The sequence below is a fragment of the Blastomyces gilchristii genome (assembly GCF_000003855.2).
Source record: "Blastomyces gilchristii SLH14081 genomic scaffold supercont1.16, whole genome shotgun sequence".
NCBI lineage: Eukaryota > Fungi > Ascomycota > Eurotiomycetes > Onygenales > Ajellomycetaceae > Blastomyces > Blastomyces gilchristii.
The window spans coordinates 317,870-333,869 of record NW_003101667.1 but is presented as its reverse complement, the minus strand read 5'-3'; the positions used below and the strand labels follow the sequence as shown (position 1 = coordinate 333,869).

The 16,000-nt window shown below is 31.8% G+C and overlaps 2 protein-coding genes across 2 annotated transcripts; one reads left to right on the top strand and one right to left on the bottom strand.

The window, feature by feature from the left end:
- Positions 1-406: 406 nt before the first annotated feature.
- Positions 407-823, bottom strand: BDBG_17487 (uncharacterized protein; the record flags this gene model as incomplete). Its single annotated transcript, XM_031725192.1, has 1 exon — positions 407-823. The coding sequence occupies one exon, from the start codon at positions 821-823 to the stop codon at positions 407-409; it is 417 nt and encodes a 138-aa protein (XP_031579766.1).
- Positions 824-9,574: 8,751 nt separating this feature from the next.
- Positions 9,575-10,611, top strand: BDBG_06817 (uncharacterized protein; the record flags this gene model as incomplete). The annotated part of the gene is made up of 2 exons (XM_002622653.1): positions 9,575-9,715; positions 10,432-10,611. 2 exons carry the CDS (start codon positions 9,575-9,577, stop codon positions 10,609-10,611), a joined length of 321 nt encoding a protein of 106 aa, XP_002622699.1.
- Positions 10,612-16,000: the final 5,389 nt, after the last annotated feature.

Genomic DNA, 16,000 nt, shown 5'->3' with positions numbered 1-16,000 from the left:
ATTTCAATAATTTTGAAAGCTTTCACTATTGCAAATAGTTCAGAATTGAATTTGATTGTTATCTGCTCTAATAAAGATTATCTTTACTACTTTTTCAATCATATTTAAATTCTCTTTGATTGTTTTTGAACTGTAGAATCGATCAATATTATTCACATCGCTTGAAAATCTCACTAATTTAATCTCTCTATTCTTGAATAGATATGCAGTGTATATTACAAATAAAACAGATATCATTGAAGATTCTTATAGTACTTCTATTTTTATCTCAGTCTTATCTTATTTCATTTCATCAAAGAATAATTGTATAATTCTTTTGAACATGAAACAGTTAACTCATTTTATTAGAGAAAGTGACAGTTTTAACATCTTTAAAGTTTGAATCATTTTTGACTTTGAAACATGATCAAATGCACAACCGCTCCACCATGAACTCGCTCGATTTTTCGAATAAGAACCCGCCGATAGATCCATCGAAAAGCCCTCGATCATACGAGCATTTTGACCCCATCGCCGACCGCATACCCCGTGTGGTGGTGGAGTTATCCAGCCAAACATGAACCGGACGTTGTTCGAAGCTCCTGTGTGGGACTATCCCCCGTTCTCCCCTACCACACCACAACCCCGGGCCAGAGTGCCATACAAATTGTAAGGTGAAGTGACCTAGCCATATGCACCAATCTTCTCGATTTTGGAAGATCCCCGACCTGTAGTTGTGGAGATATCCGAGGAGCGACCTCCGCGAAAACCCTGTCCATCTTTGATGTTCCAAAACACCATCACCAAGTCTCACCCTCGTACCGCCCTTCCCAATCTGGCCCATCCCCAGCAGAAAAATACAAAAAGATACCTCAGTGATAATATCAAGCACATAATCAACAGACTCTTCTGAAGTGCAACCTCCACAGTCCGCCGCCAGTGTATCTAGACTTCAACACCAAGTCTCACCCCTGTACTACCCCTCTCAATCTGGCTCATCCCCAGCAGAACAATACAAAAAGATACCTCAGCAACAGCATTCAATACATAATCAGTGAACAATGAGTCAACAGCATATTAACAACTATAAAATCAGTATATCTCAAGATCTGACTGAGCCTTTGATTCCTGCACAGTGAGATATATTAAATCTAGTTTTAATATCTCAATATTCAATAGATTCTGCAAGGAATTGAGAACAGCAACACTAGATTTCTATTGAATTTGAGAATTAACTCTATATTAATATAATCATTGACAAAGTCTTCTATTTTGAGATATAAATAACCAGTTCCTCTACATCTCACTGACAATATTTATATTATCATATAAAAACAGACTTATATTCTCTATAATATCAAGACTCTGAAGAGGGAAAGTCTTGATAGAGAGTATACAGTAGTGTATATCTTAGCAGTTTCTATCTTATTCTTCTGCAGCAGTTAATGCAAAAAAAAGATCTTAGAAATAGTTTTTTACTTCTCTTGAAAAAGTAAGGTGTTTTTCTCTGAGTTTTATACAATATTCTTACAAAGAATTAAAAACAGAGTTGTTTTCTATCATAATTTCATATTCTTTTAAGTAAGAATTACTTTTTCAGTGACTGAAGAGCTTTTATTAATACTTAATTCTTTTTTACACTCTTTATTAACTGATTTGAGTTGCACACTTGTTGTGTGAGAAGAATTGAATGATTTAGAATAAAATTGAATAGTTTTAATCAATTTCTCTGCAAAAAATTGATTTATTTTTTATCAGTTTTTCTCTCAAAAACTGTCATATCATCTGATTTATTATCAATTGATATCATACTTTTTCTCACTGTATCTCAAGAAAGAGATTGTAAAGATTTTATTGATTTATCTTAAAAATCAATTTTAGTTTATTAGATTCTCTTCAAAAATCTAACCTAGTTACTGAACTAGTGTGAAAAAAATCAGGTGTTTTATACATAAAAGTCTTTTATTCTTCTTTTGAAACAGTCTGACCAACTTTTCAATTGAAAACAGACTTAGAAATATCTCAATTGAAACAGTCTGACCAACTTTTCATTGAGTGAAAACAATGAGTTCAAAAATACACTCAGTTGATGTGGAAAAAGATGCTTTCTCAAATGCTATTTCTGAGATTGAAATTCTAAAGAGAAGAAAGAAAGAAGAAATAGAGAAACAACAAGTTCTTGAAATACAGAAACTTGAAAAAGTAAGCAAGATTCTTGAAAAGCAGTGTCTGAGTGAGATGAATGAAGAAGTTCTGTTAATTCTTCATGCTCAGACTAGACAACTACAGGAGATGATCAAGTTCAAACTTGAAATCTCAAACACAGTTCAAAAAACCTTGAAAATTCCTAGTATAATCACTGACTCTTCATCTTGCTCTTCTTCTTTCTTTCTTTCTACTTCTTCTTCTTCTTTGAATCAGAAGAAAATATATGCTCAAGCAGCTGAATCTGCTGTCTCTAAACCTGCTGTCTCAAAACCAGCTCAAAATCCTGAGAAAACTGAGAAGAATACTGCTCATGCCTCTATTCATAGAAAAGTGAAAAAGAAAATGTAAAAAGAGAAAAACTTTCAAATCTTCAGAAATAGAAGACTTATTCTCAAAGTCTCAAACCAGGATATTCTGCAAAGAAACAAGCTAAACTCAAATCTCATTTTCAGAATCAGAAATGAAATTAATCAGCAGTTCTTTTCTCAGTTAATGACTGATATTAAAGTTCAAAAACCAGTTATAGCTTCAATTGAGCCATCATTCTTTGAAAACTTCATCATTCTGACTACAATGCCTGAATTCAGTGCTGAATTTCTTATTCAGAATGAGAATCTCTGAAAGTCAGCAGTAGAATCTTTACTAAACACAACAATTCTATCTGAAAGAGATGAAAAGTGAGACAAATTTATTCTTTATGATATTCCAGTTGAAATTTTTGACTGTGAAGAAGAAATACTACTTCTCAAAAATGAATTGAAAGAATACAACTTCATTCAACTGAGAAAGAAGCCTGTATGACTAAATTCAATTGAGTTTAGACAAAGCAGGAGAAATGCCTCTGTTCTAGTATATATAAAAACACTTGAATAATCAAAGATCTCTGAAGTAAGAGTAGCAGGTTTGAAAATGAGAGTTCATGAATACAAAGACTCAAGAATGAATCTCAAAGCTCAAACACAGTGTTCAAACTGTCAAAGATATGAACACTTTGCAATCTCATGTTTTAGAGACTCAAAATGTGCATTCTGTGCCAGAGATCATAAAACTAGTGAGCATAAATGTAAAACATGCTCAAAAAGAGATGAAATTTGTCAATATACTCTGCTTAAGTGCTCTAATTGCAAAGAAAAACATGCATCTAGCTCAAAAGAATGTATATTTACTCCTAGAACTCAAAAGAACTGGAGAAAAGATGAAGCTCAAAGTCAATCTAGAACTGAAGAGAAGAGTCAAGCCAGTAAACTCACAACTGCAAGCTCAAAAAGAAGAAACTCTCAATTATCTAAGTCTTCAAACTTCAATTCTTCAGTGAAATGTAAACAGAATTTGAATTCTCAAACTTCTGTTAAGATTAGAGAATTGAGAAATGACTCTGATGATAAACTAGATATAATGCAAGCAGTTGAGATTCCTACTTTTCAGAACAGTTATAATCTACTATCTGATGATAGTGATTAGATTCTTCTCTACTCTCTTTTAGTATGAATATACAACAAAAACAACAAAAAAAGTTTAAAAACTCTTCAAAAATCACATTTATTCAAAATAATGTGAATAGAAACTCAAATTGCATTTATTCTTGTCTTCATATTGCATTTGAATAGAAAGTTGATTTTGTACTACTTCAGAAGCTGAATTTTGATGCTGAGCAAAAATATGTCATTTCTCATTCAAGCTACTACTGCTTTTTACCTCAAAAGTCTGAGATAAAGTCAAGAGTAGTGATCTATGAAAGAAAGAGATCAAGATATCAATTTAATCTAAGATTTAATATCATGTCTGACCCTGATATTCTGGTGAGTGATATTATAGATAAAGAAAATAAGTTTGATACTATACAGCTCATAAATATCTATAATGAAAAGTCATTGAAGAAAAATAACAATATCTGGACAATTGATAGAGGATTTCTGAACATAACTTCATCAAGAAACTCTATAATTGCAGGAGATTTCAATGCACATCATCTCTGATGAAATTCAGAATACAAGAGAGCAGTGAGAGCTGATAATCTGATTGAATGAACCTTTGAGTATTCAATAGATTTGATTAATAAGTCTGATCAACAAACATTCTTTAGAAAAGGCATGAAACAGAAGTCTATTATAGATCTAACATTCATGTCACAAAATCTAATGAAAAGAAGACTTGTAAACTGGTTTATTAATTTAAATGAGACATCAGAATCAGATCATGAGATTATTCAATTTGATATTAAACTGAGTGAAAAACAAATGAGTGAAAATCCTCTTCTCTCTAATCAGTATAACTTTGAAAAAGCTGATTGAAAAGCAGTTGAAGAAAGTATAAAACTGTTAAAATCTGAAAGACAGAATGAGCTATATTGGAATTCTGATCAAGATATCTCAAATGAAATGCTTGAGAATAGAGTGAAGCTTATTACATCTATTATTCTAACAAGTGTTAGAGATAATATTTCAAAAAGAAAATCTTCTGAGTATTCAAAACCTTAGTGAAATGAGAATATCTCATCTAAAAGAAAAGAATTAGCTACTACTAGAAGAGATTGAAAGAATGATGTAATATCTGATGAAGAGTTCAAAGCTATCAGAAATGAATATTTTTCAGATATTAAAAGAGCTAAAACAGACTGCTGGAATAAATTTCTTGAAGAAGCATAAGAAAAGAAAGTTTTTAAAGCTTTTAACTATACTAAAACAAGAAGTGTAGCAAAACTTCCAGCTCTAGAATATGAGTTTCAGAATGAATCATATACAGCAAACTCTTTTGAGAAAAAATGTCAAGTGTTCATGAGAATTCTCTTTCAGAACTCATCAGATTCAGATTCAGATTCAGAGGAAGAGAATATATCACTTCTCAACTACATTGATGAAAATGACTGGGAATGGTCTAATCTTACACAAGATGAATTAGAGTCAGCTATCTTCTCAAGTTCTGTTAAAACTGCTGCAGATCCTGATTCAATTAATCACTTGATTATTCAAAATACATATTTCTACTTAAAGAATGAGTATTTTGAGCTCTTTTTCAATCTCTTGAAAAATGAATATTATCCTGAATGCTGGAGAGAAGCCACTGAAGTGATTCTTGCAAAACCTAATAGAAAAACTTCAATTTCTAAGTCATATAGAGTAATATCTCTATTGAACTGCCTAGGAAAGGTTTTAGAAAAGATAATAGCTACTCAACTATCTTTTATAAGCTCTATAGATGATTCTCTTTTATTCAGTGAATAAATGAGAGATAGAAAACAGTGTTCTGCAATTGACACTGTTCTCTCAGTTGTTCATGATATTCAAATAACAAAGCATGAGAGTCTGGTCTCAACTGCAGTTTTTATTGATATAAAAGAAGCATTTGATCATGTTTCAAAGTCAAAGTTAATTCAGACATTGAAGATATTAAAACTGCCACTTTCTCTAATAAAATGAGTTAACTGTTTTATGTCTAAAAGAATTATACAACTCTTCTTTGATGGAATGAAACAAGACAAGACTGAGATAAAAATAGAAGTATCACAGAGGTCTTCAATCTCACTCATTTTATTTGCAATATACACTGCATATCTATTCAAAAATAGAAATATGAGAATAGTGTGATCTCCAAGTTATGTGGATGATATTGGTCTAGTCTACAGCTCAAAAACTATCAAAGAGAATTTGAAAGTAATTGAAGAAGCTGCAAAGGAAATCTTTGTTAGAGCAGATATCAATCAAATTCAATTTGATATGAATAAAACTGAGTTAATTCATTTCTTTTCTAGATTCAATGAGAAAGAACTATCTCTAACTCTTTTAAATAGAGAGATTAAACTCAGTGTAAATGTCAAATGATTAGAAGTATAGTTAAACTCCAAGTTGAATTTTAAATATCACATTCAACAGAGAACTGTCAAGACAGAAAGACTATTGAACAACATAATCAGACTATCAAATACAGAGAGAGGTCTATCCTTCCAGGCTATGAGACAGTTATATATAGCCTGTATGACATCAGTAGCTGATTATGAAGTTCAAGTTTGATGAAATAATCAAGGGAATTTCACTGAACTCTTTCAAAGTCTGCAAAACAGAGCCTTGAGAAGAATTCTGAGAGCATTCAAATCATCTTCTATTAAAGCAATGAAAATTGAAGCTTCAATTCCTTCTCCTGCTATTAGATTTGAAAAGGCCTGTATGAACTATGCTCTGAGAGTTGTAAAGATGAGCTTAAATCATATAATCAGAGAAAGAGTCTCTTCTTCATTTTCATCAATTAACTCTGGAAATGAACTGGATTGGAATAGATTTCTTGATTGAAATGAAAATAATTCTTCAAAGAAAATGTCTTCTCAACTGTACAGACTATGCTCTCTGATTAAAAATCAATTTTCTTCTTTAAATGTTGAAAAAGTTGATCATGAGAAGTTATCTCTCTGAAGAAAAAAGCTTGAATCTCTTATAGACTTACAAATAAGTGAACTATTAAAAGAGAAAGAATATGAACAGCATTTGAAGAGAACTTCTACAATCAATATAAAAGACTCTATTCTGATTTATTCAGATGACTCAAAAAATGAGAACTTGAATAGATTAGACACAGGCATTGCTTATACTGAAGATAATATTAATTTTATCTCAGATTTCTGAAATCTAGGCTCTGAATGTGAAGTCTTTGATGCTGAACTATTTGCAATAGTGAAAGCTTTCAAACTCATTGAAATAAAATCTTATAAAAGAGGAAATTGTTTGAAAGAGACATGGATATTCTCTGATAGTCAAGCTGCTTTAAAAAGACTTAGAAATAGTCAGATTCATAATGATCAAATGAATCTTGAACTGATCTTAAACTCTGTTTTAAAAATTCAAAAGAGAAGAACATCAAAGCTGAGAATTCATCTACACTGAGTTTCTGCTCATATGAATATTCATGGCAATGAATTGGCTGATTCAGCTGTAAAAAAGGGTGCAGAATTAAGCAGATCTATTCAAAAAATTATGTCCTGGTCTTTTATAAAGAGAAAAATAAAAGAATCTTGTTTAGACAAGTGAAATGAAAGCTGGCAGAAACAAAAGAAGAGTATACATTATTCAAGATTTGAAACAAAACCCAAGTGGAAATCTTGTTCAATTAAATGTAAAAAGAAAATATTCTCATCTATAATACAGCTGAAACTAGGACATGGCTATTTCAAATCTTATATACAAAGATTTGATGATAGATTTGACTCAATAGAATGCTCATTCTGCAATACAAATGAGAACTCTGAGCATATTATAATACACTGTGCATTATACAATAGTCTCAGAGCCAGATTGAAAGAGAAGTATGATCTAAATCAATTAAATATGAGATTCTTATTCTCAACTGAGACAGGAATTAAATACTTAATAGACTTTCTATCAGAAACTCAAGCAGCTACAAGAAAATGGCTAAATTCAGAATTATCTGAATATGAAGAGGAGGAAATCAATCAGATATAGTCTGTTAAAACAGCTATACACTCTCTTTTAATAATTTGTTTTGTTATAGTCTCTCTTTACTTTATCTTTTTCTGTATCTTTTCCTTTCAATTTCTTTCTATCTATCTATTTAATGTGTCTATCTTTGAGACTGTGTTCTTTCTCTCTTTTCTTTTGTCATGATAGTGTCAAATGGTTTCAAAGTATTAAAAGATGTTAAAACACTGCAATTTGTAAACAGTTTTTGTATTCTGAGCTGGAATTTTCTGATTTTGCATATCTGAAATTGATGAATGTACAATAGTTAACTTTACAGACATAGAAAAAACCCTGAGAACTAAAGTTCTCAGGTAGATGTCATAGTCTCTGACTGCATACATCTATAATTGAAGAATAATAATAATAATAATAATGATCAAATGCATCTTGTATATTAATAAAAACTTCTGATGAGATCAGATCTTCATACTTTGCTATTTGAATGTTATAAATAATGAAAAGAACAGTGTTAATTATAGAACATTGTTTTCTATCTCTTATCTATTCATTAAATAGAGGAGAATTACTAATAGAGCTTATAAAAATAGTCTAGTAGCTATTATCTTTTCTAAAATCTTTCACAGACAGTTCAATAGAGATATTACTCTATATAACTTAGAAATTGAAGCTTTTCTATTAGATTTTGTAAGAATTACTTCAGTGACTTCTCTTCAGCATTCAGAATAATATTTATTTCTCAAGAGATTGAAAAAGAGCTTAAAATATTAATTCTTTAAGTAGAAATATGAATTTTGAATAATTAAGTGATTAATTGAATCAGGACCTGCAACAGTTTTAATTGAACTTGAAAAAATGACTGACTCTATTTCATCTTATATAAGCTCAGATTATTGGCAGTCACTTTCATTAATATATTTATAAAATAATATATTCTCTTCTTCTGAATCTGATGAGTTTTGAATGAGAATTCTCATAAAAGTGTGATATTTTTTTTCAAAGAAATTTGCTGTATATAATTCATTCTGAAACTCATATTCTAAAGTTGAAAGTTTTAGTACAGTTCTTGTTTTTATATAGTTGATGTGGCGGGCTGCGCCCGATCAACTATATAGACTATTCCATTACACTTCATAGATTCCGCCGCTCCGATTCTCCATGATTCTCGATCGCCGATCCTCGGCCGAAAAACCCATGGAATTCCTATTCTTCCACCCCGAAGCTCCACCGCGTACACCATCACAAAGATGTATAAATATTCACTTCAATCACTGATTCTTGCACTTTCTCTTTCCTTTCCTTCTTTAACATTTTTCACTTTGTTATATAAGACCTATATATATTATACTGATCTATTCAATGTAGGCCTCTTACACTTGAAAAACATTCATCATCTTCTTATTAGAAATGATTACTCATTGAGAAGATACCTGAATGTGTAATGACGTGTAAGAAATAGAAAAAATGATCAAACAGTTAAGTGAACATTAGACTGACCGTGTGACCGTGTCTGAGACCAGGACCAGATTTTTTGATAGTTTCATTACCAATTCGACTGATCTCATTACACAGTTTTAACATTAGATAGTAGTTCTATACTGTCTCAGTGAGACTTACTGTCTACTCTTGTCACATTTTCCAAATGAGATCATGATTTTCACTTCTCAATTTAAATTATTTTTATTGCTTTAAATGACTTTAAATCTCATTTGAGTGTTATCAAAAAGTGTTACTTTTTAAAAAATTAAAAATAGTCTAAAGAAAACCTTAAAATGTCTAAAAATAGTAACTTTATGCCAAGAATGAGACTAAATGAGACCAAATGGAATCACTTTCTCATTTTTTTCAAGTCATGGTTTCATTTTAAGATCTGATATATAGTCACTTTACATGTTATTTTGATAGCTAGTCCCAGCGGGATTCACGCCAAGAAATGTATGGGATCAGACCAAATGAGACCAAACATGAAATTCATGGTCCCGGCGGCCAGTCTAGTGAACATCAAGTTCTCAGATAGAAGCTTGCTCATCAGTCACTCTGGCCCCGCAACAAGATCTTACAAAGAGAACATCAGCAAAAGACCTGAGAGTTCTGACACTCTAGATGTATGAGATATTCATACAATTACACTTCTTCAGATTTCACAGATACTACACATCTGACAAACAATATAATTATATCTAATGATAATATGAAAGAACTCTCAAACATGAGCATAGATACAATATCACAGTGACTCTGAGCAATGTTGAAATTATAATAATAATAAATAGCTGACATGCATGCAACTCAATAATGCCAGTATGAAGAGATTCAATGATTATCTTAACAAGAAACTCCTGCACAGACAATCTCAACACTGACAGAATCAAATACAATGCGAGTGCTGAAAGAACACTTAGATGCTTCTACATATTTTAATACTTCTGATCTCACTCTCTACTCATCATGAAGGTTGGAAATGCTCATGAAACTAAGTATAGATAAAGATGCCATCAGTTCACTAATCAATCAAGATTGATATATCAATGAATGATTGAAGAATCATGTGAAACAGAAGTTTCATTCATAAATGAAAGCATGTGAACCAGTGTTGCAAACATCTGATAATATCATCAAATATCTTGATGTTCTGTTTCAAGACACTGCTAGGCAACAGAAAGTATTAGATTGATTACAGAGTGCCTGACAGAGAAACACTTCTCTCACAACATTCATCCCTGACTTTGACACTAAGATTCTAGAAGCAGGTGATCAATCTTGAGAGGATCAAATGAAGATTAGCATGCTCAAGAAGACATTAACTTTTGAACTCTTACAGGCCCTTATAAGTATAAATGAAGACCTGACTTATAAAGGCTTCTGCACACAACTCTGGACATTGAATGACTGTCTTACCAAGCTCAAGAGTATACAGAACAGTGACAGAAGATATTACATCTCAGTCACTCATACATCTGCACTGAAGAATAACAACAATGATGCAGATGTCATGAACTGAGTAGACTTGAATGTCTACACATAAGTAAGAGTCTTCACTGTTTGAACAGGCTTTCAAGTCCCTGAGATCACTTTCAAAGAAGTCACTGACTGACATCAATGTGAGATGTGCATCAACTGTAACTGATCAGAACACATTACTTTCAACTACTGATTGACCTATGTGTCTCCTTACTTGAGAGAAAGATCAGTGTCTTCTCACTTAAAGAATGAATCAGTGTCTGTCCACATCAATCACATTGCATTGAAGAAAGATTCAGAAGATAACTATGAGAACACTTCAATGAAACAGGGAAAAGATTAGCTTCTGTTCAAATTCACAAACAGAAGCTTGAAGAGGTCAGATGACAACAATTTGAAGAAAAGATGACAATGAATGCAATTCTTGTATCTACTGTGATGAATAACATGTATAATATGAAGATCATAATAGATAGCAGTCTATGTCACTATGCAATGATTAAATCTTCAGTTGTAAGACATTATAATCTTCAGCATATTCTCTTATCAAAACTCTGACTTCTCACAGAATTTGATGATTCAAAAGATGTTTACACTCATTACATGGTGAAACTAAACATAGATATCAGAGAACATTAACATGAAGATATCTATACATATGAAGTTGATAATCTTGATTATAATCTTATGTTAGAACTTGCCTGACTATCTGAACAAGACATCTTATTGAATGCTCAAAACAGAAGCTTAATATTCCCTAACAATGATAGAGTTCACAAAGATAATATTCACAAGACTATGAATCTGATACAGATCTCTGTCAATGCCTACAAACTGCTCTGAAAAAGAAGTCACTGAAAAGATTGTCAATAGCAGAATTATGTGACAATCTATTTCATCAGTCTAGCTGATATCAAGAAAGCCCTAGAAAAGTTATCTCATACTATAATAACAGATTCTTATATCAAACTCTCTCAACAATATCATGAATATCTAGATGTCTTCTGACAAGACAACATTATGAATATACCTCTCTTACAAGGCTCAGGAGTGAATCACAGTATTAAGTTAGAGAAGAAGAATGATAAAGACTCTGAATCATCATAAGGCTCTCTTTAGAACATGTTCTGAGATGAACTTCTTCTTCTTTGAAAGACACTCAATGATCTGTTGAATAAGAGATTCATATGTATTAGTAACTCTTTCATTGCAGCTCCTATTCTCTTTGCAAAGAATTCAGATGAAGAACTCTGATTCTGTGTGAACTATCAAGATTTGAACAGATTAATCAAGAAGAACTAATATTCTTTATCTCTGATCAATGAAATTCTAGCTCAGATCAGACAAGCTCAATAGTTTATGAAACTAGATGTCATCACTGTGTTTCATAAGATTCATATCACTGAAGAAGATGAATGACTTACAGTATTTCAGAAATGTTATGATCTCTTTGAATGAGTAGTCACACTCTTCAGACTGACTAACATTCTCAGTATATTTCAGAAGTATATCAACTGAGCACTCTGAGATTTCCTTGATGAATTCACATCTGCATATCTCAATGACATTCTCATCTTCACTGATGAGTTCAGAAAAGAACATCAAGAACATGTACAAAAGATATTACAATAACTATGAGAAGCAGAACTATCAATAGACATAGATAAGTGTGATTTTGAGATTAAAAGTACAAAATATCTAGGCTTTATCATAGAAGCTGGTAAGAGAATCTGAATGAATTCTGAGAAGGTCTTCACTATTCTTGAATGAAATATCTCACACACTGTGAAGAGTGTACAAAGTTTCATCAGATTCACTAACTTCTATCAGTGATTTATATGAAACTTCTCAGATATTATAAGATTACTTACAGAACTCACTAAGAAGAACTCAGTATTTCAATGATAAGTAGACACTAAAGCTGCATTTATATAAATGAAGAAGATATTCATTAATATCTCTCTGCTGATAACATTTGATTCTGATTATGAGACAGTTGTTAAAGCTAATTTCTCTGACTATGTCACAGAAGAAGCTATATTGCAATATGATGATGAAGATGTCTTATAATCATACATCTTCATGTCTAAGAAACTGAGTCTCACTGAATGCAATTATGAGATCTATGACAAGAAACTTCTCACAATTATACACTGTTTAGAAGAATGAGACTCTGAACTTCAAAGTGTCTCTGAATTTGAGATAATCACAGATCATAAGAATCTCAAGTACTTCATAACTATCTGTAAACTCACTGAATAACAGATGCAATAATCTAAGTTCTTAAGCTGCTTTCATTTTACAATACATTATCATTCTGACAGTCAGAACTTGATGACAGATGCCCTCTCACAATGAGAGCAAGATATATCATTCAATGTAACAGATACTCACTGAATGAACTGAGAGCATCAGCTCTTGAATCTGAAGATATTAGTTGATCAAGATGAAACAACTCATGATACTATATGTGCTTCTCTGATTAGAACTGTCACTGATATCTCAACTTCTTCTGAACCTATAGTAGATAAACTATGACATACAGCAGCTCAAACTGATGAACTTCTTCAAACACTTACTGAAGCAGTATGTCAAGAAGCACTCTGATTTCCCTCAGAACTATGTATAAGAATCAATATCTTAGAATATTCAATTGATAATAATAATACTCTACAATTCTGTGAATGACACTGAGTCTCTCACTCTGAACCCTTACATACCTGGATAATGCAAGAGATGCATGATTTGTGTATAATCAGTTATTCAGGTCATGAATAACTATATTAAATAATCTCTCAAGAATTCTACTGATCTGAGATATCAAACAGCATCAGATGTTTTGTCTGAAACTGTAATTATTCTTCTTCTATCATCTTATGAAAGAACTGTAGAAAAGATCTGCTGAAACTACTTAATGTCTTTGATAGAATCTGGTAAGATGTAATAATTGACTTTACTGTTAATCTCTCTGAGAGCAAGAGTTATAGAAACATCCTGGTCATCATAAACTGATTAAGCAAAGATATAATATTGAAATCTTGTGATAAGATGAATATCAAACAAGTCACTGAAGCTTTTCTACAGAGTCTGTTCTATCAGATGCATGAATTACTGAGATCTATAGTATTGAATTAAGACTGTCAATTTGTGAGTACTCTCTGAACATGAATCTGTCAAGTTCTCAAGATTATATATTATTTGTTAACTGTCTATCATCTCAAGACTGATGATGCATCAGAACAAATAATTCAGACTGTAAAGAATTATCTTCATAAGTTCTGCAATCACTTATAAGATGATTGGTATGATCTTCTTCTACACACAGAGATCACTATTAACAGCTGAGATACTGTTTCAACAGATATAACTCTGTTCTTTCTTACACACAGATTTCACATGAAGATGTTGAATCTTCTAGAGATCACATATTTCACACTGAACTCTCACAGTCTAATTCAGATCACTGATAATATAGTAATAAAGCTCTGAGATGCCTGCAACTGAGCAGAGGCCTGTATGATAATTATGAAACAAGATTAAGAAGATCAAGTCAATATCTGATAAGATTCTGCAGAACAGTATAAGATAGAAGATCTTATATGATTGAATCTTAAAAATATACAGATTACATACTCATTCTGTACATTAAATTATTATTATGTGAAATACACAGTGACAGAAGTTCTAGACAGTTATAACTACTATCTTAATACTCTGTCAGAGATTTATGATGTATTTCATACAAGCTTACTTCATCACACTGTCACTGATCTATTCTCTTCTTGACTAACTTCTGACTGACAGCCGCCAGGGATCATAGAAGAAGATAATGAACTTAAGTGAGAGATTGAGAATATTCTCAATGAGAGATCTCATGACTGCAGTCAACAATATCTTATAAAATGAGTTGGCTATGATCACCTGACCTGAACTCTGAGTTCTGTGTTATCTGAGATCACAGCTCTTGACTGATGGGAGCTATACATGATCAGGGAAGAAGGGGGCTAATGTGGCGCGCTGCGCCCGATCAATCATATAGACTATTTCATTACACTCTATAGATTCCGCTTCTCTGATTCTCAATGATTCTCAATTGCTGATCCTCAGCTGAAAAACCCATGAAATTCCTATTCTTCCGCCCCGAAGCTCTACTGTGTACATCATCATGAATACATATAAATATCCACTTCAATTGCTGATTCTCACACTTTCTCTTTTCTTTTCTTCTTTAACATTTTTCACTTTGTTATATAAGACCTATATATATTATACTGATCTATTCGGCGTAGGCCTAGACTGACCGTGTGACCGTGTCTGGGACCAGGACCAGAATTTTTGATAGTTTCATTACCAATTCGACTGATCCCAATACACGGTTTTAACATTAGATAGTAGTTTCATACTGTTTCAGTGAGACTTACTGTCTACTAAACTGACCGTGTGACCGTGTCTGGAACCAGGACCAGATTTTTTGATAGTCTCATTATCAATTTGACTGATCTCATTACACAGTTTTAACATTAGATAGTAGTTTCATACTGTTTCAGTGAGACTTACTGTCTACTCTTGTCACATTTTTCAAATGAGATCATGATTTTCACTTCTCAATTTAAATTATTTTTATTGCTTTAAATGACTTTAAATCTCATTTGAGTGTTATCAAAAAGTGTTACTTTTTAAAAAATTAAAAATAGTCAAAAAAAAACCTTAAAATGTCTAAAAATAGTAACTTTATGCCAAGAATGAAACTAAATGAGATCAAATGAGATCACTTTCTCATTTTTTTCAAGTCATGGCTTCATTTTAAGATCTCATATATAGTCACTTTGCATGTTTTTTTAATGACTAGTCTCAGCAGGATTCATGCCAAGAAATGTATGAGACCAGACCAAATGAGATTAAATGTGAAATTCATGGTCTCAGCGGCCAGTCTACTGTCTACTCTTGTCACATTTTTCAAATGAGACCATGATTTCCACTTCTCAATTTAAATTATTTTTATTACTTTAAATCCCTTTAAATCTCATTTGAGTGTTATCAAAAAGTGTTACTTTTTAAAGAATTAAAAATAGTCTAAAGAAAACCTTAAAATGTCTAAAAATAGTAACTTTATGCCAAGAATGGGACTAAATGGAATCAAATGAAACCACTTTCTCATTTTTTTCAAGTCATGGTTTCATTTTGAGATTTGATATATAGTCACTTTGCATGTTTTTTTAATGACTAGTCCCAGTGAGATTCATGCCAAGAAATGTATGGGACCAGACCAAATGAGATCAAACATGAAATTCATGATCCCAGCGGCCAGTCTACGTAGGCCTCTTACAGTTGAAGATCTTAAAAACTTCTTTCTCTTATTCTTCTTCAAGAAATTTCTTTCAGCGGTCTGTTTTAGCTCTTTTAATATCTGAAAAATATTCATTTCTGAT